Source organism: Poromitra crassiceps (genome assembly GCF_964638095.1).
Source record: "Poromitra crassiceps genome assembly, chromosome: 13".
Taxonomy (NCBI): domain Eukaryota; kingdom Metazoa; phylum Chordata; class Actinopteri; order Beryciformes; family Melamphaidae; genus Poromitra; species Poromitra crassiceps.
In genome coordinates this window covers 13,781,537-13,807,262 of record NC_139644.1, presented here as the reverse complement: position 1 = coordinate 13,807,262, position 25,726 = coordinate 13,781,537, and the positions used below count along the sequence as shown (strand labels likewise).

The 25,726-nt window shown below is 43.5% G+C and overlaps 1 protein-coding gene across 1 annotated transcript in view; it reads left to right on the top strand.

Moving 5' to 3' along the window:
• Nucleotides 1-25,726, top strand: part of LOC310788360 (heat shock protein 75 kDa, mitochondrial-like) — a gene marked incomplete at both ends in the record, with an annotated part of 40,587 nt that overhangs the window by 5,840 nt on the left and 9,021 nt on the right. Inside the window, 9 exons of the mRNA XM_083649926.1 lie at nt 10,142-10,214; nt 11,117-11,161; nt 18,921-19,050; nt 22,906-23,053; nt 23,199-23,384; nt 23,786-23,924; nt 24,007-24,092; nt 25,055-25,200; nt 25,345-25,417. Of these exons, the coding sequence (XP_083506052.1) occupies nt 10,142-10,214; nt 11,117-11,161; nt 18,921-19,050; nt 22,906-23,053; nt 23,199-23,384; nt 23,786-23,924; nt 24,007-24,092; nt 25,055-25,200; nt 25,345-25,417 (1,026 nt within the window). The remainder of the gene's footprint in view (nt 1-10,141; nt 10,215-11,116; nt 11,162-18,920; nt 19,051-22,905; nt 23,054-23,198; nt 23,385-23,785; nt 23,925-24,006; nt 24,093-25,054; nt 25,201-25,344; nt 25,418-25,726) is intronic.

The window sequence follows — 25,726 nt, the reverse complement described above, 5'->3', positions numbered from 1 at the left end:
TCACGTCTCAAGTTTTTAGTCACAAGTCCAACTTATGTAGAGGAAGCATGAGCGATTAATAGATGACATCATCAGTGATGTTACAACACTGAGATGCATAAATACAACATTGCATTTAAACAAAACGTTATGTTACCACTCATACTAGGATTGCTAATATATTATTATTTTTCCTCTCCAGAAAAAGTGCACAGACATACAGACAGACAATCAGACACACAAGTTACTTGCCTCCTTGCTGTTGTGGAGTGGATGAGGTACTGGGAGAGCAGATGTTATGGAGAGGAAGGCTGAGCTACTTGCCTCCTTGCTGTTGTAGAGTCGATGAGCTACTGGGAGAGCAGATGTTATGGAGGGGAAGGCTGAGCAATTTATAGATGAAGGTGACATCATCAGTGATGTCACAAAACTGATGACATCATTGATGACATCATCAGTGATGTCAGAATGCACAATTGCTCAAGTGACATCACTGATGACATCAGTTATGACATCATAAGTGTGTATCTGATGACACCTCAATTGCTCGAGTGAAATCACTGATGACATCACAATTGCTCAAGTGACATCACTGATGACATCACAATTGCTCAAGTGACATCACTGATGACATCACTGATACATGACAATCGTGACATCACAATCGTGGCACACACACCGCCCGCCCACTTATGTTTCCTTTTAGGACCACCCTCAGACAGCCATCGCAAACCATGAGGTTCCGACCCGGACCCGGCCGGGTCTGGGTCCATTCAAAAGAAGTGCCAAACCGCTTGACCAAACCCTTAGAAAAGTCATAGCACACCTGTCCTCAATAAGCCGCATGTTTTGAGTTCGGACATGTCTATGTGGCGCAGAAATTGTGGGGGTTATTACGCGCCAAAAAAGTGGCTGCTGCGCAGCAATGGGTCGTGGCTGGGCAAGTCTCAAGGCTTTAAGCTATTATGACATCACAATTGCTCGAGTGACATCAGTGATGGCATCACAATTGCTTGACTGACTGATGACATCACAAATACAACCTAATTGCCAAAGGTAATTAAGGTAATTAGGCTATACACGGGGCCAGAATTCAACGTTTTGATGCACTTGTGGGCTCAATTTTTGACCGATCAAAAATCTGTTTTGATACTTTTGTGTAGAACAGTCTAACGATGCAGATACTGAAGTTGGTGTCGTTTGAAGAAAAAATGTGGGAGGAGTAGGGTTTAATTCGTTTTTGCAGTTTTTGCAGTTTTGCGGTCTTTAGACTTCATAATTGGCCATAGGTTGCATTGTACAAAAGTTTCCCCTCATTTAGGCGCACATTTCGGTGAAAGTTGCAAAGCCGTAGCACATATGCCTGATTTTTTATGAATTTTTTAAGTTTTAAACTTTAGACGGTCGCTGTAGTGCCACCGTTAGGACTATTGGCCCCAAATTTGTGTCAAAGACGTTTGGCATGCGACTGGACCTTTGTGCAAAGTTTGGTTAGTTTTCATCCATGGGAAGTCAAACTTCCCGGGAGGAAGAAAAATAATAAAGGCAAATACAATAAGTGGCCCTGCTGCTTCGCTGGCCCGGCCACTAATTATAGCTGCTGCGCAGCAATGGGTCGTGGCCGGGCAAGTCTCAAGTCTTTTAGCTATAGTCCAAGTCACGTCTCAAGTTTTTAGTCACAAGTCCAACTTATGTAGAGGAAGCATGAGCGATTAATAGATGACATCATCAGTGATGTTACAACACTGAGATGCATAAATACAACATTGCATTTAAACAATAAAACGTTATAAGTTACCACTCATACTAGGGTTGCTAATATATTATTAGTTTTCCTCTCCAGAAAAAGTGCACAGACATACAGACAGGCAGCCACACACGCAAGTTACTCTCTCGTAACGGGACAAGCCTCCTTGCTGTTGTTGTCCTTCTAAAGTTTGGTTTATATTCATGCATGGGAAGTCTGACTTCCTGGGAGAAGAAGAAGAAAAAAAAAAAAATAATAATACAGGCAAATACAATAAGTGGCCCTGCCGCTTCGCTGGCCCGGCCACTAATAATACAGGCAAATACAATAAGTGGCCCTGCCGCTTCGCTGGCCCGGCCACTAATTATAGCTGCTGCGCAGCAATGGGTCATGGCCAGGCAAGTCTCAAGTCTTTTAGCTATAGTCCAAGTCACGTCTCAAGTCTTTAGTCACAAGTCCAAGTCAAGTCTCAAGTCTCTTATGGATGAGCTTTCTATCATCTGCTGCATGCAATCCAGTCTGTTCAGAACACTGCAGTTCATGACAGGGCTGGGGCAGAAGGCAGCAGTTTAAGTACATGGCAGTTGAACATAGAAACGGAGAGAGTAGGGACAGTGGAGGCAGAGAGAGATAGACTGAAAAATTGCTTATTTATACTTTGGCAATACAACACTATCATAAGTTAGCACTCATGCTAAGGCTACAAATATTTCTTCGTCTCCAGAAAGGTGTACAGACAAACAAACAGACACACAAGTTACTTGCCTCCTTGCTGTTGTAGAGTCGATGAGGTACTGAGCTGATGTTATGGAGAGGAAGGCTGAGCGATTTATAGATGACATCATCAGTGATGTCACAAAACTGATGAGATCACTGATGACATCATCAGTGACCCATAGCTCCACCCTTCTTCCCACCCACATGGCACAATCCACAAGTGAGTGAGTGAGGCACTCTGGGAGATGAAGTACAGCCGTGGTGGCCATTTTAGTATGTGTGTGTGTGTGTGTGTGTGTGTGTGTATATGTGTGTGTGTGTGTGTGTGTGTGTGTGTGTGTGTGTGTGTGTGTGTGTGTGTGTGTGTGCGTGCGTGCGTGCGTGCGTGTGTGTGTGTGTGTATGTGTATGTACTGACACCTGTGTGTGGACTGAGGCACTCTGGGATATGAAGTGCATCAGTGGCAGCCATTTTAAGATGTAGCAAGCACATATATATATATATATATATACAGTATATATGTGTGTGTGTGTGTGTGTGTGTGTTTGTGTTTGTGTGTGTTTAGTGTCAGGGCATGTGTCATCAAAAGTTTAAACATTTATCATTTCGAAACGGTTTCACGTATCTAAATGAATTCCATGACTTTAGGTCAGGTAAGTCCAGAGATGGCACAGAAAAAGTTTGGGCTCATTCGGGCAAATGGCCTGGCAGGAGATAGCAAAATTAGGTTTTTGATAAAATCCAAGATGGCGGCAGATCTAGGTAGACGGAAATGGGCGTGGTCTATATGGATAGATGCGTATTGATCCAGGGAATACAGCCGAAGTGGAATTTTGATTCTACGCCTCACGGTTCAGCAGTTATGGGCCAATACGTGAAATGGTCTGTTATAGCGCCACCATCTGGTCAATATGGGTAATTTTTTGTCTCTGAGTAGTGGGGCACATTTCCAACCTATGTGCAAGGTCTGGCTACGGTGGCACCTACGGTTTTTGACGTGCATACTGTTTTAGCGGGGAATAATAATAAACGGAACAGATACAATAGGGATCCACGCACTTCGTGCTTGGACCCCTAATAATACAGGCAAATACAATAAGTGGCCCTGCCGCTTCGCTGGCCCGGCCACTAATAATAATAATACAGGCAAATACAATAAGTGGCCCTGCCGCTTCGCTGGCCCGGCCACTAATAATAATAATACAGGCAAATACAATAAGTGGCCCTGCCGCTTTGCTGGCCCGGCCACTAATAATAATACAGGCAAATACAATAAGTGGCCCTGCCGCTTTGCTGGCCCGGCCACTAATAACCGCTTCGCTGGCCCGGCCACTAATTATAGCTGCTGCGCAGCAATGGGTCATGGCCGGGCAAGTCTCAAGTCTTTTAGCTATAGTCCAAGTCACGTCTCAAGTCTTTAGTCACAAGTCCAAGTCAAGTCTCAAGTCTCTTATGGATGAGCTTTCTATCATCTGCTGCATGCAATCCAGTCTGCTTAGATTAGAACACTGCCGTTCATGACGGCTGGGGCAGAAGGCAGCAGGTTAAGTACATGGCAGTTGAACATAGAAGCGGAGAGAGTAGGGACAGTGGAGGCAGAGAGAGATAGACTGAAAAATTGTTTATACTTTGGCATGTCATCAACAACTATGACATCACCCACCCATTCTGCTCAGCCAGGAAGGATGACATCATTGATGACATAATCACTGATGACATCATTGATGACATCATCACTGATGACATCACTGATGATGTCATTGTCATTGCTCATGTGACATCACATCATTAGGTAATTAGGGCAATTACGATGCTCTTTAGGCTATACATGAGTGCAGAATTCAAAATACGGTACTGTCAAATATTCCGTTTTTGACATACAATTCTTAGATTTTGCACACTTCAACTACTCTGACAGCAAAATCTTGTCAATTTTTTCCGTGGAGATTCGAGCTTTATTTAGCAAGAATTTGCATTAGCTGTTTAAAGTACCATTTACGGTAAAACATTTTGATGCACTGTGGGCTCAATTTTTGATCTATCAAAAATCTGTTTGATACTTTTGTGGAGGACAGTCTACCGATGCAGATGCTGGAGTTTGGTGTCGTTTGAAGAAAAAATGTGGGAGGAGTAGGGTTTAATTAGTTTTACAGTTTTTGCAGTTTTGCGGTCTTTAGACTTCATAATTGGCCATAGGTTGCAGCGTACAAAAGTTTCTCCTCATTTGGACACACATTTCGGTGAAAGTGCCAAAGCCGTAGCCGTAGCCGTTTTTGGCACCTACATGTAACCTTCTAAGGTTGAGATAATTGTACGATACGATACGATATACTTTATTGTCAGTTCACATTGAAATTTGTCTTGCAAGACAGCGGCAGTGCAAACACATGACAAAGAGAACAAAACCAAAAATACAAAGATACATACACACATACAGCACACAGAGAGCACTGGTCACTGCTCCACTGACCCTCGGCCATGTTCTTGATTAAGCCTCAGGATCGACTGATGTATAAAGGACTTTCTTAGTCTGACCTTCTTGAAGGTTGGAATTAAGTATCTCCTGCCAGAGGGCAGGAGTTCATATTCTTCATGTAGCACATGATTAGTGTTTGAGGCAATATTTCTAACCTCAATACACTGTTGACGTATGTAGACTCATATAGACTATGCAGTGGTTTACCTACAATTTTTGAACAAATATTAATCTGTCTAAGTAGTTGTGATTTTAAGGTAACAGACAGGCATCCATACCAATTGGTACTGCAGTACTGTAAAACACTCATAATCACTGAGGTAAAAAATAATAGAAGAATCTGTTTACTAGCACCAAAAGATCTTAACCGACGAAGAAAGTATAGTCTTTGCTTTGTTTTCTTACACAGGGACTCTACGTGGTCTTTCCATGACAGCAGGTGGTCTATTGTTACTCCTAGGTATGTGAAGGAGCATACCTGCTTGATCTGTTCATTATGGATAGTAACAGAGGTGCTGTGTGTGTCAGGTATTATCATTATATGGTCCAAATATTTCAGTAAAGCACTTGAAACACTTGAAATATTCTTGCTTGGCTGGTATCATTCTACTTGAAATAATGGTAAAATGCATTATTTTTAGTAAAACAACATGTCAAATTTTTGACCGCCGGCCACCCGGGTCGGCCCGTGCGTCTGCACCCCTTCCTATCTAGGATGCATCCCTAGTCATCTTGTTCTGGAACCGGCCCTGTGTGTGTGTGTGTGTGTGTGTGTGTGTGTGTGTGTGTGTGTGTGTGTGTGTGTGTGTGTGTGTGTGTGTGTGTGTGTGTGTGTGTGTGTGTGTGTGTGTGTGTGTGTGTGTGTGTGCGCGCGTGCGTGCGTGCGTGAAACCAGTGAGCAATACAGAGAAACGGTGTTAAACAACAGGATGAGGTTTCATATGCATATAGGCAGTATCACAGCTGGCGGTGTCACACTTGCATCAAGTAAAGGCACGCTTACATGTATTATAGGCATTATTGTAGGGCAAATGATATAAATGACAAAGTGTAGTGCTTTGACTGCAGGGGAGTAGGCCTAAATGTAACATTAGTCACAGCATCATCATCGGCCCGTTCAGTTCATCATCCATGTCCATTTCACATACATTTCATGCAGATTGCATGAGATTGATTCCTATGCCAAGTCTTTGCAGGGTGACAGCATGATTTTTGGCAATGCATGCTCTATGTAAATAGCTGGAGAGCCAAAGATAGCATTTTTGAATGGAAGTCAATAGGACAAAAACTGTCCTCTAATAGAAATAATAATAATAATTATAATTATTATTTATTATTATTATTAGTGGCCGGGCCAGCGAAGCGGCAGGGCCACTTATTGTATTTGCCTTTATTATTTTTCTTCCTCCCGGGAAGTTCGACTTCCCATGGATGAAAACTAACCAAACTTTGCACAAAGGTCCAGTCCCATGCCAAACGTCTTTGACACAAATTTGGGTCCAATAGTCCTAACGGTGGCACTACAGCGACCGTCTAAAGTTTAAAACTTAAAAAATTCATAAAAAATCAGGCATACGTGCTACGTCTTTGCAACTTTCACCGAAATGTGCGCCTAAATGAGGGGAAACTTTTGTACAATGCAACCTATGGCCAATTATGAAGTCTAAAGACCGCAAAACTGCAAAAACTGCAAAAACGAATTAAACCCTACTCCTCCCACATTTTTTCTTCAAACGACACCAAACTTCAGCATCTGCATCGTTAGACTGTCCTACACAAAAGTATCGAAACAGATTTTCGATCGGTCAAAAATTGAGCCCACAGTGCATCAAAACATTGAATTCTGGCCCCGTGTATAGCCTAATTACCTTAATTACCTATGGCAATTAGGTTGTATTTGTGATGTCATCAGTCAGTCAAGCAATTGTGATGCCATCACTGATGTCACTCGAGCAATTGTGATGTCATAATAGCTCAAAGCCTTGAGACTTGCCCAGCCACGACCCATTGCTGCGCAGCAGCCACTTTTTTGGCGCGTAATAACTCCCACAATTTCTGCGCCACATAGACATGCCCGAACTCAAAACATGCGGCTTATTGAGGACAGGTGTGCTATGACTTTTCTAAGGGTTTGGTCAAGCGGTTTGGCACTTCTTTTGAATGGACCCAGACCCGGCCGGGTCCGGGTCGGAACCTCGGGTATTCGGGGGGTCGGGCATACCCGAAGACCTCTAGCTCAAAGCCTTGAGACTTGCCCGGCCACGACCCATTGCTGCGCAGCAGCTATAATTTATTATTGTTATTATTATTATTATTATTATTATTAATTCATTATCTCAGAAAGCAACACGTACGTCAAATGAGATGTCACTTTGGTAGCGGTTTAAGACTGAGTTGAAAGCTGAGACCTAGCCAGTAATTAGTATGGTGTTCCTAATCAAGTGCTCAGTGAGTGTCGTTATAATGCCAAGGCAGCTTCTGTTTTGCCCATTACAGCATTGTGTATTTCAGTTGAGGTTTGCCAAAGTGAAGGGGGTTGGATACTTATTCAAACATCATATATTCATTTTTTCATTTTCTAATGTAAAAATTTTTGTGACTTAATACGTAATAAAAAATTATGATTGTTGTACATTAAAATATATATAGAAAAATCATGTTACCCGTAATCATGTTGTCCAGTGTCATGGGATTTAGTGTAGAGGTCTGATCCTAGAATCGCCCCCGAGTCTAGTTCAGATGAATGATTCACAACAAAACTTCAACTCTGGATACTAATGCTAACACCCCGAGCCCACTGGACAGGACGGCCCCTATCTTTGCATCGGCGTAGAAACTAGGCCGAGCACCTGGCGCAGCGCTGATCAGTGGGTGTGGACCAGCGCACTTGATATCTTGGTGTTGGCGCTACACGCAGCCTAAAGCATTACAACCATGCCTTTTAAGCGTAAAATTATGCACCGTCATGCCAGAGTCCTGCGCGGGTCTGATTTTCAAGACCCGGTTCCGCCCGGCCCCGCGACGTGCAGTACCGACCCCGCTCCGCGAACCCGCACATATGATCAATCAGTACCGCAACCCACCCCGCCCCGCAGACATGAGACCCGCCCCCCGACCCGGAACCGCATATATATAATAACCGTTAATCTGCAGTGCAAACATTTTGTAGTGAACCAAACGAAACTGCCACCGTTTCACACGAGAGGCGAACAGCAGTCTTTCTGGCCGAGACTCGTCAGCTGATGTACGTTAATTAGCTTTTAGCAGCTGCTAGCTCACTAACCAGCTGGATAGCTCTGTTATCAGACACACAGACAGTTACAGCAAGCAAAGTGACTTACCAGCTATTTCCAATATGTCCGGTATAATCCATACTGCCTTTATGATTGCTGTTGGAGGAACGTAAATCCACGTTGGGATGAGACCTCTCCACTTTCACGCTATCTATCCATGACATGTTCTTGCCTGTTGCTATGAAAACAGCCAGTGTGTATGTTTGACTGGAAGCTAACGTAGCCTACTATATTATCTGTCCGACTCGTATTGTCTCCAATCAATCACCTTGACCGCAGCTGAGTTTTGAATGTTTTGTGCAGTCCATATAGCGTCACACATTGCACAGTATGCGCATACTTGAAACGATGCCGGTTATGTAAACAAACTGCGAAAACGTGTGTCAGAAACTTTTCTCCTGTTCGAGTCAGACCAGCTGCCAGACACCCCCCCTGCCAGACACACCCCCCCCTGCCAGACACACCCCCTGCCTCCATCTGAGTGCAACAGAAAAACATACAAGGCTCATACGTTGTCGTTGTTCCACCCGCCGCCCGTCCGCATTTATTAATTTTTACCCGCCGCCCGACCCACCAATTTACAGAAGTGTATTTTTTACCCGCCCCCCGCGTTTTTTTGCGGGTACCCGGCGGGGCCCCGCGGAACCCCGACCCGGTGCAGGACTCTGCGTCATGCTCATTGGATAAGTGCAATAAACGAATCACACGCTTGCCTTTTAAGCTCCAATTCCAGTGGTCCAGTAAAACCAGACAAAGCCAAGCGCTCTGCCCCCCTCCCCTCCCCCCTTCATCCCGTCTGTCTGTCTCCATATATAGGCTATTATTCCATATTATTATGCTTCTCAAACCAATCTAACTGCAGTTTAAATACTGCAAGCATGTAAATACGCTACACTATAGCAAGATCAAAGTGAAAAGAATGTTCTAAAGGCATCAGATAGAAAGATATAGCCTATCCCTATATGATGAGATTAATTAGATTGGTGAAAGTTTGTCCAGAAAGATATCGTTTTCTCTCCCCTGCTGCAGGTAGGATGCACATAAATATAGCCTACATTATGTAAAGTCATTGCATAAATGTGTTTTTATTGTAAAACTAAAATGTGAAGTAGAGCCAATTTATTGGAGTGGACATCACAGTAGGACATGACAGTAGAAGCGCGTTATGCTGTCACTTATCTAAATCACGTTAAATCGACGAGGGATATATATAGACCCAGGATTACATATATGTTTCACATAGGGTGGTGTTTTCATTTCGATGTTTTATTTGGTCCAATATTGAAATGTTCTACAATTGCAGGTTGTGTTACCATTACACATTATTTAGATCAACCTTTATATCTATTTCGGCTCATTTGGTTGCTATTTAGTAGCGAAATGGAGTAGCACAATGCATGCTGGGACATGCCAGGCAGTGAACTTACAACTTCTTTTTCCTATGGGACGTGTGTTGTGTCTGTCTGAGCGAGGGAGTCAGAGAGAAAGAGTCGTATTGTGCCTGTCAGACTGAGGAGAGAGAGGGAGTGACACAGAGAAGGGTGACAGAGGAGAGCCAGAGGAGAGCCAGAGGAGTGCTCCGCGCAACCAGCGCACTAAATAGGCCTGGTTTTCAAAAGCGCAAAGCGCTAAATTTACGCCAGTTGGGAAGATATCATTAGGCCGATATTTAAGGCCGAAATGCCCATTCTCGCCCATTCAGGGAGTGCGCAAAGCGCCCATTCAGCGTAAAGCCTATTTACCAGCCTAAAGCCCTGTTGATATCTTCCCGAGGCAGGCGCAAGGCACGTTTTTTAGCGCCGAAGGCCCGTTTTAGCGCCGAAGGCCTGTGGGAGAATAGGGGCCGACATGTTCATCATAGGCCTAGGCTACTTAAAATGCTGTGCCTGTTGTGCCTTGCATAACTCACACTGTGAACCTCTCTATCAGGCGAAGGTGCCCAACGATCTTAAACTGGCCAGAGTGGTTTCACTGTATAAGAAAGGGATTAAGGTTATACAAGGTAATTATAGAATTATAGACCTGTGTCCATACTTGGGGTTTTATAAAAGGTTCTTGAAAAAAATATTTGTGAGCAGATAGAGTCATATATGAAAGGATGTGAAGATAGAGAATCACTTTGTATCAGCAGAGAGCTTTTTAATGTAACACGAGAACGGCCATGGCAGCCATTTGACCTTTTTGAAATTTGTGCCTTGTGCAATAGCTGCTGGTACCTGACTCGTTCTAAAAGTGTCTGTATTTTAATTTAAAATAGTTTTCATATGAATTAGACAGAAGGTAAGAAAATATTACCATTTTCGAATGGCCATAGGCAGTCATTTTGATCTCATTTTGAATTTCCCAGGGTTCTTCTAGGCCTATTTTTTAGTCTATCTTTTACCATGTTGGTGTTATTTCATCTTTTTAAAAGATATCTTAACACAATAAATACATTAATGTTAGAGATTAAAGTTAGAGTATAACAACGGGGTTTAAGGAGTGTAGTTAGACTATGTTACGACTGTGTCGTTTTCTTTTCTTATTGTACTTTGTTATTTCTAATTAAATGTAGATTCGTAAATGGACTTGAGTCCAGTCCATTTACCCATGTGCTATTTTTCCTGACATGCTTCCTGGGTGTGGGTGTTGCTCTCAGAGAGAAGTGTGTCTTTGGTTCAGTCTTTCACCAGGTGCAGCTGGTTGGGGAATTGGATCCACTAATCACCTGCAGAGACTGCTGATTGGATGGCAGCCCTGTCTGTCTGCCTATAAAAGGCGTCACTATCCAACATGGCGACAGAGCTGTTCTGGGATGTGTGAGGCCCAGACTCTCTCATCCGCACACCATCATTCATTACATTGTTGTATTTTCTTCATTGCATGTATTGGCCTGTGTTAACTCTTGTTTTCTTGTTGTTTTAGGAGCGATGCGCCTGTGTCTGTGCAAGGGACCAGCAGTGCCGACCGGTAACATCAGGTAGTAGTAAAGCGTTGGCCTGCTGGACCAGATCCTCTGTCAGCTAGAGCGTATCGTCTCCTTTTTCTTTTTATGATTTGAAAAATAAACATGTTTTTGTATATTTGAACTTGTTTCTGCGTGTTTCATGTTCTGGTCCCAAACCTAGACTTGGGGTCGTAACATGAATTGGGGGCTCGTCCCGGTCTTGTTCCTGTTTTTTGTTTTGCTCTGTCATTGAGAGCAGAAAAACCCCGCAAACCCGCATTTCACTTGGTTTTTGTTTTTTTTCCTTGCTGTATGGGTTAAAACAGTAAAATAATTGCAAATTCCAGTGTGGTGGTTGGAGGATTGTGAATGGGACATGTTAATCTGTTTTTCTTTGTTACAGTTCATCTGTGAGCTGTGAGCCGTGGGTAAGTTGATTGACAGTTTGTGCTGTATCGTAGTTTGTACTGTATTGTGGTCATGAGCGTTGTAGATAAATTTGTGCAGTTGCCTGAGTATGACTTTCTGGTGGAGTGCACAAGAGCAGACCTGGTGGCTATTGCTCAGCATTATGGCATTGTCGTGCCTGGAGCTGCGAGAAAGAAAGCAGCAGTATTTCAAGTGGTTGTGGACACATTGGTGGCTAAAAATGTGATTGTTGCTCCTGAGACCGGGGGAGAGCGAAAAATAGAGGAAGAGGAGCTCCCAAACCTAGACTTGGGGTCGTAACAGACTCTAACTACACTCCTTAAACCCCGTTGTTATACTCTAACTACACTCCTTAAACCCCGTTGTTATACTCTAACTACACTCCTTAAACCCTGTAGTTAGACTATAACTACACTCCTTAAACCCCGTTGTTATACTCTAACTACACTCCTTAAACCCTGTTGTTATACTCTAACTACACTCCTTAAACCCCGTTGTTATACTCTAACTACACTCCTTAAACCCCGTTGTTATACTCTAACTACACTCCTTAAACCCCGTTGTTATACTCTAACTACACTCCTTAAACCCCGTTGTTATACTACACTCCTTAAACCCCGTAGTTACCCTGTAAGTACAGTGTGGTACCCCGTAATTAGCCTATAAGTACAAACATTTGTCCCCTGCTTCATAATACAGCCCGCGACCCCGTAGTTAGACTATAAGTACAGATCTTGTTACCCTCTAGTTAAAGTATTTTTTCACTCCTTAAACCCCGTAGTTAGACTATAACTACACTCCTTAAACCCCGTTGTTATACTCTAACTACACTCCGTAAACCCCGTTGTTATACTCTAACTACACTCCTTAAACCCCGTTGTTATACTCTAACTACACTCCTTAAACCCCGTTGTTATACTCTAACTACACTCCTTAAACCCCGTAGTTAGACTATAACTACACTCCTTAAACCCCGTTGTTATACTCTAACTACACTCCTTAAACCCCGTTGTTATACTCTAACTACACTCCTTAAACCCCGTTGTTATACCATAACTACACTCCTTAAACCCTGTTGTTATACTCTAACTACACTCCTTAAACCCCGTAGTTACCCTGTAAGTACAGTGTGGTACCCCGTAATTAGCCTATAAGTACAAACATTTGTCCCCTGCTTCATAATACAGCCCGCGACCCCATAGTTAGACTATAAGTACAGATCTTGTTACCCTCTAGTTAAAGTATTTTTACACTCCTTAAACCCCGTAGTTAGACTATAACTACACTCCTTAAACCCCGTTGTTATACTATAACTACACTCCTTAAACCCCGTTGTTATACTCTAACTACACTCCTTAAACCCCGTTGTTATACTCTAACTACACTCCTTAAACCCCGTTGTTATACTCTAACTACACTCCTTAAACCCCGTTGTTATACTCTAACTACACTCCTTAAACCCCGTTGTTATACTCTAACTAGACTCCTTAAACCCCGTTGTTATACCATAACTACTCTCCTTAAACCCCGTTGTTATACCATAACTACACTCCTTAAACCCTGTTGTTATACTATAACTACACTCCTTAAACCCCGTAGTTAGACTATAAGTACAGATCTTATAATTCACTCCTTAAACCCCGTAGTTAGACTATAACTACAGCCCTAAACCCCGTTGTTATACTCTAACTACATGCTTATTTGCGGGCTGTATTCTAAAGCGTTACCAATATAAGCGATGTCATGTATAGTTTTTGAGATATTAACGTTTGTTTGGCACAACTCATTAAAACCTCTTCTAAAGCCACCTATTTCTGAAGAAAATGGTGAAAACGACATACCCAAACTAAAATGCTGGCTGAACCGCTAGGGTTACAGACAACTGCCTGACCTTTTCTGAAAGGTAAGACTTTGAGGTTTATGTTCCAAGTGTCAGAATGACTCTATGTGTTACTGACCCTGAGTAACACCAGCTCAAACACAGTCGTTGATTCTCGCCTAGAATAAAAAACACTTTTAGAGTGTAAACAGTTACCTGTGGTTGTTGTATTTATGGCTAGAAACCCAATGGAGACATAGCCACAAGCCTTACCACATCCCAACTCAAAGAAGATGAAAAAATACCAAAACATGAGTATTTGGCAGTGGTTGTTGTAGGGAGATACCTAGGCGGATTTCCAAAAAGCCATTTGAGAAAGCCAAATAATCTGAAATGTTGTCTTTGTCTTTGTACAAAGAGGGCTATAACTTCCGGTGTGTTGATCTGATCCAAAAAAGGAAGACATGGTTCGATGCGCAAGATTCAGACGATTAATTTGGTATGTAGCATGAACAGCATTGTTCAGAATTAAAGGATGGCTTTACCGTGGTGAATATGCAACCCGTTCTCACTCCGAGCGCGCAGCATATTGACGCTTTGTCACGCCCCTTGTGCGTTGCTTGTTTACTAACATGGTACCCTTGAGCGACCCATGAAACGACTTGGGCTTTCCAACTAAACTCCAATGTAAACCCATGGAAGTAATCTTTGACACTGATAGCAACTGCTCCCCCGTTCCAACACGCTGCCCTTGTGCGACGGATATAACGACTTGGGGTTTCGCTGATGTAAACCCATGGAAGTCATATTTGACGCTCAAGGCAACTGCTCCCTGGTCTAAACACGGTGCCCTTGCGCGACCGATATAACGACCTGGGCTTTCACTAATTACTATTTTTTTCATTAGGGCTTTCATTTATATAATATAAATGACCATTGGCCTCCCCAATCCCAAACCAGACCACAGGAAGGGGGGGGGGGGGGGGCGCCCCGAAGCACAAGCGGAGGGGCTCCCCGAAGCACAAGCGGAGGGGGGGGGGGGGGGCGCCCCGAAGCACAAGCGGAGGGAGGAAAACAGCGCAAAGGAGAACCGACGTGCCACGTTCAAAATCATCATAAAAGTATAATTTTATTTTTAATATGTAGGCCTATGTTTGATATTCAATATGTACACGTGCATGCACATACACACATGCTGTCCCAGTCACTGCTCCACCCCCTCTGCCGGATCTGGGGAGGGCCGTAGGTGGACCTGCACATGCTTCCTCCAATACATGTGCAGTCACCAGCTGCTTCTTTTCACCCGACCAGGATGTACAGTATATTTGTTTGTTTGTGTATAAAAACAAACTGTGTGTAAAATGTAAAAAGTAAAATTATGGATGGAGATGAGTGCTGATAGCTATGTGTAAAATATCTATAATAAGCGATGGGGATGTAATTTAAGGATGTCATGATAATATATAACTGTTAAAAGTGGTAGCAGTGGTGGTGACTTGTTATAATAATATTAATAAACATAGGTCAATAAATAATCATAGTAGAAATATAATTTTTTCGAAACCCCATGCAAGTCAATGGGGAAAAAAAATATTATGACATCACAATTGCTCGAGTGACATCAGTGATGGCATCACAATTGCTTGACTGACTGATGACATCACAAATACAACCTAATTGCCAAAGGTAATTAAGGTAATTAGGCTATACACAGGGCCAGAATTCAACGTTTTGATGCACTGTGGGCTCAATTTTTGACCGATCGAAAATCTGGTTTGATACTTTTGTGTAGAACGGTCTAACGATGCAGATACTGAAGTTTGGTGTCGTTTGAAGAAAAAATGTGGGAGGAGTAGGGTTTAATTCGTTTTTGCAGTTTTTGCAGTTTTGCAGTCTTTAGACTTCATAATTGGCCATAGGTTGCATTGTACAAAAGTTTCCCCTCATTTAGGCGCACATTTCGGTGAAAGTTGCAAAGCCGTAGCACGTATGCCTGAGTTTTTATGATTTTTTTAAGTTTTAAACTTTAGACGGTCGCTGTCGTGCCACCGTTAGGACTATTGGCCCCAAATTTGTGTCAAAGACGTTTGGCATGGGACTGGACCTTTGTGCAAAGTTTGGTTAGTTTTCATCCATGGGAAGTCGAACTTCCCGGGAGGATGAAGAATAATGGCAAATACAAGAAGTGGCCTGGCCGCTTCGCTGGCCCGGCCACTAATAATAATAAATAAAATTAAACAGTCAAACAAACAACCAATTCAAACTGTCATTAAACCACAAAGAAACAGAACTTTGCCAGGCTCTCTTTATTTTTTCTTTAAAAAATATAGGATTATATCGTCAGATATATATTTGTTTCTCCTTTGTAGCATTTTCTTTAGAAGTATGTAGACGTATGTAAAGCCCTGATGTTACACACTCGGGTACAGTAGGTAGCGCCAAAGAGTATCCCCTCTGAGAGAGCCTGGTGACGCGAAACGAAAGCTGGCGGATGGAGGGAATGAGGAAATGGAGTCAGAGTCAGAAGATGAAGCGGGAGAGTTTGAAAAGAACAAAAAGAAAGCAGTCAGTTTTGGGTGTCTAGGCCCAGCCATGGAGCTCCTAGGCCCAGCAGTGACAACCTGGGGCTGGGGGTATCCGCCCTGGGTGTGAGGGCCCAGCCCTGGAGCTCATAGGCCCAGTAGTGACATGGGTGTCTTGGCCCAACCATGGAGAATCTACATGTGTGTCATATAAGGAAATTCTCTAAAAATCCATTGTTGAAGCGACGGCCGAAAACACTGTTTGAGAGTCTAGAGTAGGTATTGTAGTTAGCCTGTAGCGAGAATGGATGTTGTGGATGGTGTCCAAAGGCGTATTACGCCCCCAGCATTGTAAAGTTTTTGTAAAACTCAGGATTTCTCATGAGTTCTGTGACTTTGTCAGCTGTGCCGGGCTCTATCTCTCTGAGCGTAGCTTCGATTGGCTAGAATTTGCTCACAGTAGGCTTTGGAGGGTGCCCTAGCTGTGAGCCAAATTTGCTGGAGTTGTGTTTACAGGAAGTTGGTCCGCACGGCCATTACCGGTAAATGTGGTCAAGTCAGCCAAAACTGGACGAAAAACAGCTTTATTGAGATCATACTGCCCCCGCTGGACGCAATGAGCCAAGATTTGGCACACTGGTTTAGACGTGAGGACTGATCACCTGTGCAAAATCTGGAGTCGTTACGCCTTTAGCGGGCTAAAATATTGTAAAAAAGCATTTGTTGGTGTATATACAATGGTACGCGAAAACCGCTTTCTGGCAATTATACTGCCCCCGCTTCCCGAAATGAGCCAATATTTTACACACTAGTTCAGACCCGCCTACCAATCACATGTGTCAAATCTGGGGTCACTGCGACTTCAGCAGCCCGTTTAGTTGCGAAAAAGCAGTTTTGGCGAGTAATCTCATCATCACAAACATGCTTTTTTGCAATTAAAAGGGGCCCTTCGACCGCCGAGACACCAGATTTGGCACAATTGTTCGGTTAAGGCTGCTATACGAGAATACAGAACAATAAACCCCAAATCCTTCCGATTTTTTTCCCCCCTTTGATCCAGCTCTCCTCAGGATGGTGTCAGGCCGTTATGCCCTAAGACCATCTGACATAGTTGGTCCAATGTGAGCAAAACATATTCTGAACATGATAATGCTCCGATCTTTTACTATGTTGTACACACCCCACTGCCTGGATCACTTCTACCCGGTCCTAGGCCACTGTTTTCGGCTTCCTGGTTTGACCTTTGACCCCCACATGCCTGGAGCTCACTCTACCCAGGTATGGTGCACTCCTTGGGGGTTGTGAGACCCAGGCCCCCACCCCACTGCCTGGATCAACTCTACCCGGGCCTGGGCCACTTTTTCCGGCCTGCTGGTTTGACCTTTGACCCCCCATGCCTGGAGCTCACTCACTCTACACAGGTTTGCTGCACGCCTCAGGGGTTGTGAGACACAGGCCAACACATCAGTGACAACACATCAGTGACATCAGATGATGTCATCAGTCATGATGTCATCAGTCATTTATCTGCACATGGACATGCACAAATATTAATATGCGTATGTCATATAAGCTCAACACCTATATCTTGCATAAATGATATACCGGTATATATATAATGATTAAATATGGTAACATATACAGCATAACCATTAAAAAATTCGCCATATATATGTTTTTTGTACATGTGCATTAGAGATGCGCGGGCCGCAGTTATAACCGCGCTGACCGCGGATACCGCCCATCGGTGCTAAATTTGGTGCTGTTGATGCCGCAGCCGTCATACCACATCGCCAGACTGTGTGTGACAGGGCAAAAAAACACGCTAAATCGGATGCAACCTGCCATCCCTCCAGAACCTGCACGCAGCCAGGACACTGAAGCGGTCTCGCAAAATTATGGCTGACCCCTCCCACCCTGGCCACAAACTCTTTAAGACACTCCCCCACGGCAAGAGACAGAGGTCTGCCAAGACCAGAACCACCAGCCACAAGACCAGCTTCTTCCCAACCGCCATCAGCTTCACCAACAAGGCCCGGAAACCCCTTCCGCCAAGGACCTCACCAACAACCCCCCCCCCCCACACACACACAAACTCACTACCTCCTCCTAAACTCAACTGAACCCCCCCCCCCCCCCCATAAAACTGGAACTCATACTGAATCTAATTTAATGTCTGTCTAACTGGGACTGGTAAATTGATGTAAATTCCCTGCACATTAATGCCTATTTAACTTAGCCTGTAAATTTCATGTACATTCAATGTAAACTCTTATCTAACTCTGACTGTAAATTCATGTAAATCCACTGCCTATTTAACGTATATTTAATTCAGTCTGTAAATCTCATGTAAATCCAACGTAAATTCATATTTATCATCCACAGAACACTTCACCACTAATGTACATATTGTATATATTGACTCGATTTGATTCGATTTGATTGCACTTGCAACCTTGCGATTGCCGTTAGTTATCTTCCTACTTCTTATCCCTGTATATTGATGTAACCGCTACGCTGCATACAGACACTAAGACAAATTCCTCGTATGTAACTTGCATACTGTGGCAATAAAAGTGATTCTGATTCTGATTCTGAACACACTGTGTACCACCCAGGTAGTGTAATAATATGTACATCACTTTATACTGCTAAGTTAGTGGACAAATTTAGTCAAAACTACTGAGTGTTGAGTGTTACTGAACGCATCGATATGGGAAATATCGATACAGTATCGATTAGGCCTTAGGGGTGGGAATCACCAGATGCAGAGGCCTGGCATGGCATGGCCTGCAAAAAAATAAAATAATAATAATAATTATATCGCGATACTTGGCGTCCAAGTATCGATACAGTATCGGGAAATAAAATATCGTGATATATTGCCGTATCGATTATATTGCCCAGCCCTACACACGTTACTATTTTTAGTAATTTCGGATCAAATAAGCCAAACATTCCCACTCTTTGACAGCGGCGTGCACATCCTTGCTAGTGATTTTTTTTTAACAGGAAGTCGACAACCGGCAACCGCTGAGAATCATGGGAAACGTAACTCCAGGAATAAGGTGAATACGGTGGACAGTGAGGACATCCCGCTGAATCTGAGCAGAGAGCTGCTGCAGGAGAGCGCCCTCATCAGGTACAATATCAGTTTTGTGTCGTCATCAGCTGTCAAGCACACTGGATTTGTTCCCTGGTGTTTGACATAATTAGTGGCCGGGCCAGCGAAGCGGCAGGGCCACTGCTTGTATTTGCCTGTATTATTATTAGTGGCCGGGCCAGCGAAGCGGCAGGGCCACTGCTTGTATTTGCCTGTATTATTATTAGTGGCCGGGCCAGCGAAGCGGCAGGGCCACTGCTTGTATTTGCCTGTATTATTATTATTATTTTTCTTCTCCCAGGAAGTCAGACTTCCCATGCATGAATATAAACCAAACTTTGCACAAAGGTCCAGTCCCATGCCAAACTAAGTTGACGTGAATTTGGCGCCTATAGTCCTGATGGTGGCGCTACAGCGACCGTCTAAAGTTTCAAACTTTGAAAATTCATAACAAATCAGGCATATGGGCTATGGCTTTGCCACTTTCACCAAAATGTGTGCCCAAATGAGGAGAAACTTTTGTACGCTGCAACCTATGGCCAATTATGAAGTCTAAAGACCGCAAAACTGCAAAAACTGTAAAACTAATTAAACCCTACTCCTCCCACATTTTTTCTTCAAACGACACCAATCTCCAGCATCTGCATCGGTAGACTGTCCTCCACAAAAGTATCAAACAGATTTTTGATAGATCAAAAATTGAGCCCACAGTGCATCAAAATGTTTTACTGTAAATGGTACTTTAATGCAAATTCTTGCTAAATAAAGCTTGAATCTCCACTGATCACTGATGATGTCATCAGTGATGTCATCAGTTTTGTGACATCACTGATGATGTCATATATAAATCGCTCAGCCTTCCTCTCCATAACATCAGCTCTGCCTTCTGCCCCAGCCCTGTCATTATTATTATTTTTTTTCTTCTTCTCCCAGGAAGTCAGACTTCCCAAGCATGAATATAAACCAAACTTTGCACAAAGGTCCAGTCCCATGCCAAACTAAGTTGATGTGAATTTGGCACCTATAGTCCTGATGGTGGCGCTACAGCGACCGTCTAAAGTTTCAAACTTTGAAAATTCATAACAAATCAGGCATATGGGCTATGGCTTTGGCACTTTCACCGAAATGTGTGCCCAAATGAGGAGAAACTTTTGTACGCTGCAACCTATGGCCAATTATGAAGTCTAAAGACCGCAAAACTGCAAAAACTGTAAAACTAATTAAACCCTACTCCTCCCACATTTTTTCTTCAAACGACACCAAACTCCAGCATCTGCATCGGTGGACTGTCCTCCACAAAAGTATCAAACAGATTTTTGATAGATCAAAAATTGAGCCCACAGTGCATCAAAATGTTTTACTGTAAATGGTACTTTAATGCAAATTCTTGCTAAATAAAGCTTGAATCTCCACTGATCACTGATGATGTCATCAGTGATGTCATCAGTGATGTCATCAGTTTTGTGACATCACTGATGATGTCATCTATAAATCGCTCAGCCTTCCTCTCCATAACATCAGCTCTGCCTTCTGCCCCAGCCCTGTCATGAACTGCAGTGTTCTAAGCAGACTGGATTGCATGCAGCAGATGATAGAAAGCTCATCCATAAGAGACTTGAGACTTGACTTGGACTTGTGACTAAAGACTTGAGACGTGACTTGGACTATAGCTAAAAGACTTGAGACTTGCCCGGCCACGACCCATTGCTGCGCAGCAGCTATAATTAGTGGCCGGGCCAGCGAAGCGGCAGGGCCACTGCTTGTATTTGCCTGTATTATTATTCTTCTTCTTCTTCTTCTTCTTCTCCCCAGGAAGTCAGACTTCCCATGCATGAATATAAACCAAACTTTGCACAAAGGTCCAGTCCCATGCCAAACTACGTTGACGTGACTTTGGCGCCATTAGTCCTGATGGTGGCGCTACAGCGACTGTCTAAAGTTTCAAACTTTGAAAATTCATAACAAATCAGGCATATGGGCTATGGCTTTGGCACTTTCACCGAAATGTGTGCCTAAATGAGGAGAAACTTTTGTACGCTGCAACCTATGGCCAATTATGAAGTCTAAAGACCGCAAAACTGCAAAAACTGTAAAACTAATTAAACCCTACTCCTCCCACATTTTTTCTTCAAGCGACACCAAACTCCAGCATCTGCATCGTTAGACTGTCCTCCACAAAACTATCAAACAGATATTTGATAGATCAAAAATTGAGTCCACAGTGCATCAAAATGTAAATGGTACTTTAAACAGCTAATGCAAATTCTTGCTAAATAAAGCTTGAATCTCCACTGATCACTGATGATGTCATCATTGATGTCATCAGTTTTGTGACATCACTGATGATGTCATCTATAAATCGCTCAGCCTTCCTCTCCATAACATCAGCTCTGCCTTCTGCCCCAGCCCTGTCATGAACTGCAGTGTTCTAAGCAGACTGGATTGCATGCAGCAGATGATAGAAAGCTCACCCATAAGAGACTTGAGACTTGACTTGGATTTGTGACTGAAGACTTGAGACGTGACTTGGACTATAGCTAAAAGACTTGAGACTTGCCCGGCCACGACCCATTGCTGCGCAGCAGCTATAATTATTATTATTCTTCTTCTTCTTCTCCCCAGGAAGTCAGACTTCCCATGCATGAATATAAACCAAACTTTGCACAAAGGTCCAGTCCCATGCCAAACTAAGTTGACGTGACTTTGGCGCCATTAGTCCTGATGGTGGCGCTACAGCGACCGTCTAAAGTTTCAAACTTAGAAAATTCATAACAAATCAGGCATATGGGCTATGGCTTTGGCACTTTCACCGAAATGTGTGCCTAAATGAGGAGAAACTTTTGTACGCTGCAACCTATGGCCAATTATGAAGTCTAAAGACCGCAAAACTGCAAAAACTGTAAAACTAATTAAACCCTACTCCTCCCACATTTTTTCTTCAAGCGACACCAAACTCCAGCATCTGCATCGTTAGACTGTCCTCCACAAAACTATCAAACAGATATTTGATAGATCAAAAATTGAGTCCACAGTGCATCAAAATGTAAATGGTACTTTAAACAGCTAATGCAAATTCTTGCTAAATAAAGCTTGAATCTCCACTGATCACTGATGATGTCATCAGTGATGTCATCAGTTTTGTGACATCACTGATGATGTCATCTATAAATCGCTCAGCCTTCCTCTCCATAACATCAGCTCTGCCTTCTGCCCCAGCCCTGTCATGAACTGCAGTGTTCTAAGCAGACTGGATTGCATGCAGCAGATGATAGAAAGCTCATCCATAAGAGACTTGAGACTTGACTTGGACTTGTGACTAAAGACTTGAGACGTGACTTGGACTATAGCTAAAAGACTTGAGACTTGCCCGGCCACGACCCATTGCTGCGCAGCAGCTATAATTACTTTTGTTTCTCTGGGTTGCCTTTTTTTTTTACCTTTATTTATACAGGGGGAGTCTCACTGAGAGCAATGCTCTCTTTTTCAGGAGTACCCTGTTCACATTCACACACACATTCATACCTGGAAGCTGACCAGTACAACCACAGTCTGATATGTTGGCCACTGGAGCAGTTGGGGTTAAGGGCCTTGCTCAAGGGCACCACAGTGGTGGTAATGAGGGAGGGGCAAGCGCTGCCTTTCCACTTACCCCACCCAGATTTATCCTGCCGGTCCCGGGGATTGAACAGACGACCTTCCGGTCACGAGCTCGCTTACACCTACTATTTATCTATTAATCTCTACTTGTATAACATTATTTCATTATATGTACGCATGGATTCACTTTTGATCAATTGCTCAGTTAATTAGCAATAGAGCAATATGAATTAATAATCATCATTAGATCGATCCACTGATTATTTGTTTGTCTTCCGTCTTTCCGCGGCGCTGCAGGAAGCTGCGTGACGTTCTGCAGCAGAGGGTGATCCGCTTCCTGCTGGACCAGGGCAAGAAGGAGCCGGAGAAATACAACAAGTTCTTCGAGGACTACGGCCTGTTCATGAGGGAAGGCATCGTCACCACCCAGGAGCAGGACGTCAAGGTCACATAAAGAAGCAATTTGATTAAAAAATAAAATAATTGTATGATCTTTTGTTTTGCATAGGAAACCAGTGTTCTACAGACATGACCAGTGCTGCGAATATGAATAGTCATACTCTCTGGTGTCACTCGCTGTGTTGATGCAGGAGGACATCGCTAAGCTGTTGAGGTACGAGTCGTCTGCCCTGCCAGCGGGCGAGCGGACCAATCTGATGGAGTACGCCTCCCGCATGCAGGCGGGCACGCGCAACATCTACTACCTGTGCGCCCCCAACCGCCATCTTGCAGAACACTCACCCTACTACGAGGCCATGAAACAAAAGGACATGGAGGTGAGATGTGTGGACGTGACTGGAGATGATAGTAATTGTAGAGGTTAATGTTAAAGACGACCTGAACCCATGTGGCGCGAGGCTCTGAGACGTATCGGACTGAAAACAAATCTTGTCTGAGATGACAGAGAGTTGAGAGGCGGGCCATAGCGTGTCGATGATTTGATTTGACAATTCTGAGGACTGGATTTGGCGTTGGCCAATCCTGGCATGCTCCGCCCCCAAATCAAGTGGGATTCAGCATGTTGTGGCGCTACGCAAGTGGGATCCGCAGAGAAGCAGGCAGCCAGCTGCTTCCCTGTGGACCAGAGTGGAGAAATCAGACAACGCAAATTGCGCTACAGTTAGAATACAGACAGTTAAATCTTTGACTAATTTCCGTGTGTGTGTTATGTGTGCAGGTGCTGTTCTGCTACGAGCAGTTTGATGAGCTAACCCTGCTGCACCTCAGGGAGTTTGACAAGAAGAAGCTGATCTCCGTGGAGACGGACATCGTGGTGGACCACTACAAGGAGGAGAAGTTCCAGGACAGCAAGCCAGGTCTCATGTCTCCACACATCGTTTGATTGTGTAGCGAATCATGACTATGGTTTCTTGTCTTTTTTCCTCTCTCTCTCCGTAGCCTCGGAGCGTCTGACACAGGAGCAGGCAGATGATCTGATGGCCTGGATGAGGAACAGTTTGGGCCCCAGAGTCGCCAACATCAAGGTAACCAAAATAAATGAGTTGGCTTTGATGGGACTTTTTCTGTCTATCAGAGAACTTGTCTCCTGTATCAACTCAGGCTTATGCAGTTGATCACGTAAGCCCAGGGTGTCTGCAGCTCCTGGTTTTCTCTATATTGTCAAATATAAAGCAAACAACATGTCGGCTACTCTTGGAAAAGGGTGGGGTGAGCAAGAGTGCTACAAAGTAAAGGGCAATTTGGGCACTCCAAATATAAAAATATAATGCCAAGGAAGGCAATATTAAAGCCTTTATTGTAGTGACTAAATCATTTCAAAAAAGTATTTCCTTCCTCTGTGTTATATTTTTATGTTTGGAGTGCCTGGATTGCTTTTCTCTAGTTTGTAGCAAAACATTTTAAGACTTTGTTTCAGTTTTAAAGTCTTTAAATTCTTACATAGGGCCATATGATTTCCACAATGCAGAAGAAATGGACGGAATCATGGAATTTGGTAATTAAAATGGAATCAACTGTGAAACATGGAATATTGCAGAATTTTCCTTAATTTGTCAGAAATTGATAAAAGTAGCCCTAATGATCAAAATCAAAAGTAAACCTAATTATTGTAGTAACCTAAATTATTTAATAATTGTAAAATAGGCCTAGAGAAATTATTCAGTTTTCGATTGGGGTGTTTTGAGAGGGGGGTGTCTTGCGTGGGACACTTACTGCACCTCACAACTTGGTTTTCACGTTGAGAAACAAGTTGAAGAGGCTGTCTGAGAGAGACAAGTCATTAAAAAACCCTAAAAATATATCAATCCCAACCCCTAAATTAAATTGGAAAAACAGAATTGAGGGAAAAATAAAATGGAATTTGGTTTCATTTTCCATTTTTTTTGTTTCCAAGTTGGTCTGATATGTCATCCTAACTGGCATTAAAGTTTTACATTTTAATTGTTGCACACACCCTTAGTCATCCATTATGTCCTCTGACCCCCAGGTGACTCCTCGTCTAGACACCCACCCAGCTATGATCACCGTGCTGGAGATGGGTGCTGCACGCCACTTCCTCCGCACCCAGCAGGTGGGCCGCAACACCGAGGAGAGAGCGCAGATCCTTCAGCCCACACTGGAGATCAATGCTGGGTAAGGGAGAGAGAGAGGGGTGGGGAGAGAATTAGACTTGTGGGAAATAAAATAAAAAAGAAGAGGAGTTATTAGTTAATTGAGTTAGTGTGGCTTTGTGAGTGTTCAGCTCTCATGTTCCTCTACATCTTCTCCATCTTCTAGACACGAGCTCATCAAGAAGATGCACGCACTGAAGGAGACCAACTCTGACCTGGCTGGCCTGCTGCTAGAACAGGTAATGTGAACCTGCTCGTAGGGCTGGGCGATATGACGATATATTTCGTCTGGACGATAGAAAATGTATTTCGTCTGATATGATGCTCTATCGTTTATATCGTTGTGTTGCAAATCACACTCTTTACGGCAATATTGTCCGTCATGACGCTGTGCTTTCTTCATTCTGTTTTCTTTTTTACTCACGTCCACAGTCCACACACGCACCAGACTGTGTGAACAAGCCCCTTGCATCCCTTTATAGACGGTTTTCACCAGAGCGCAACCCCACAGCACTTCCTTTTTCTCAGCATTCGGCAAACTGCAGAAA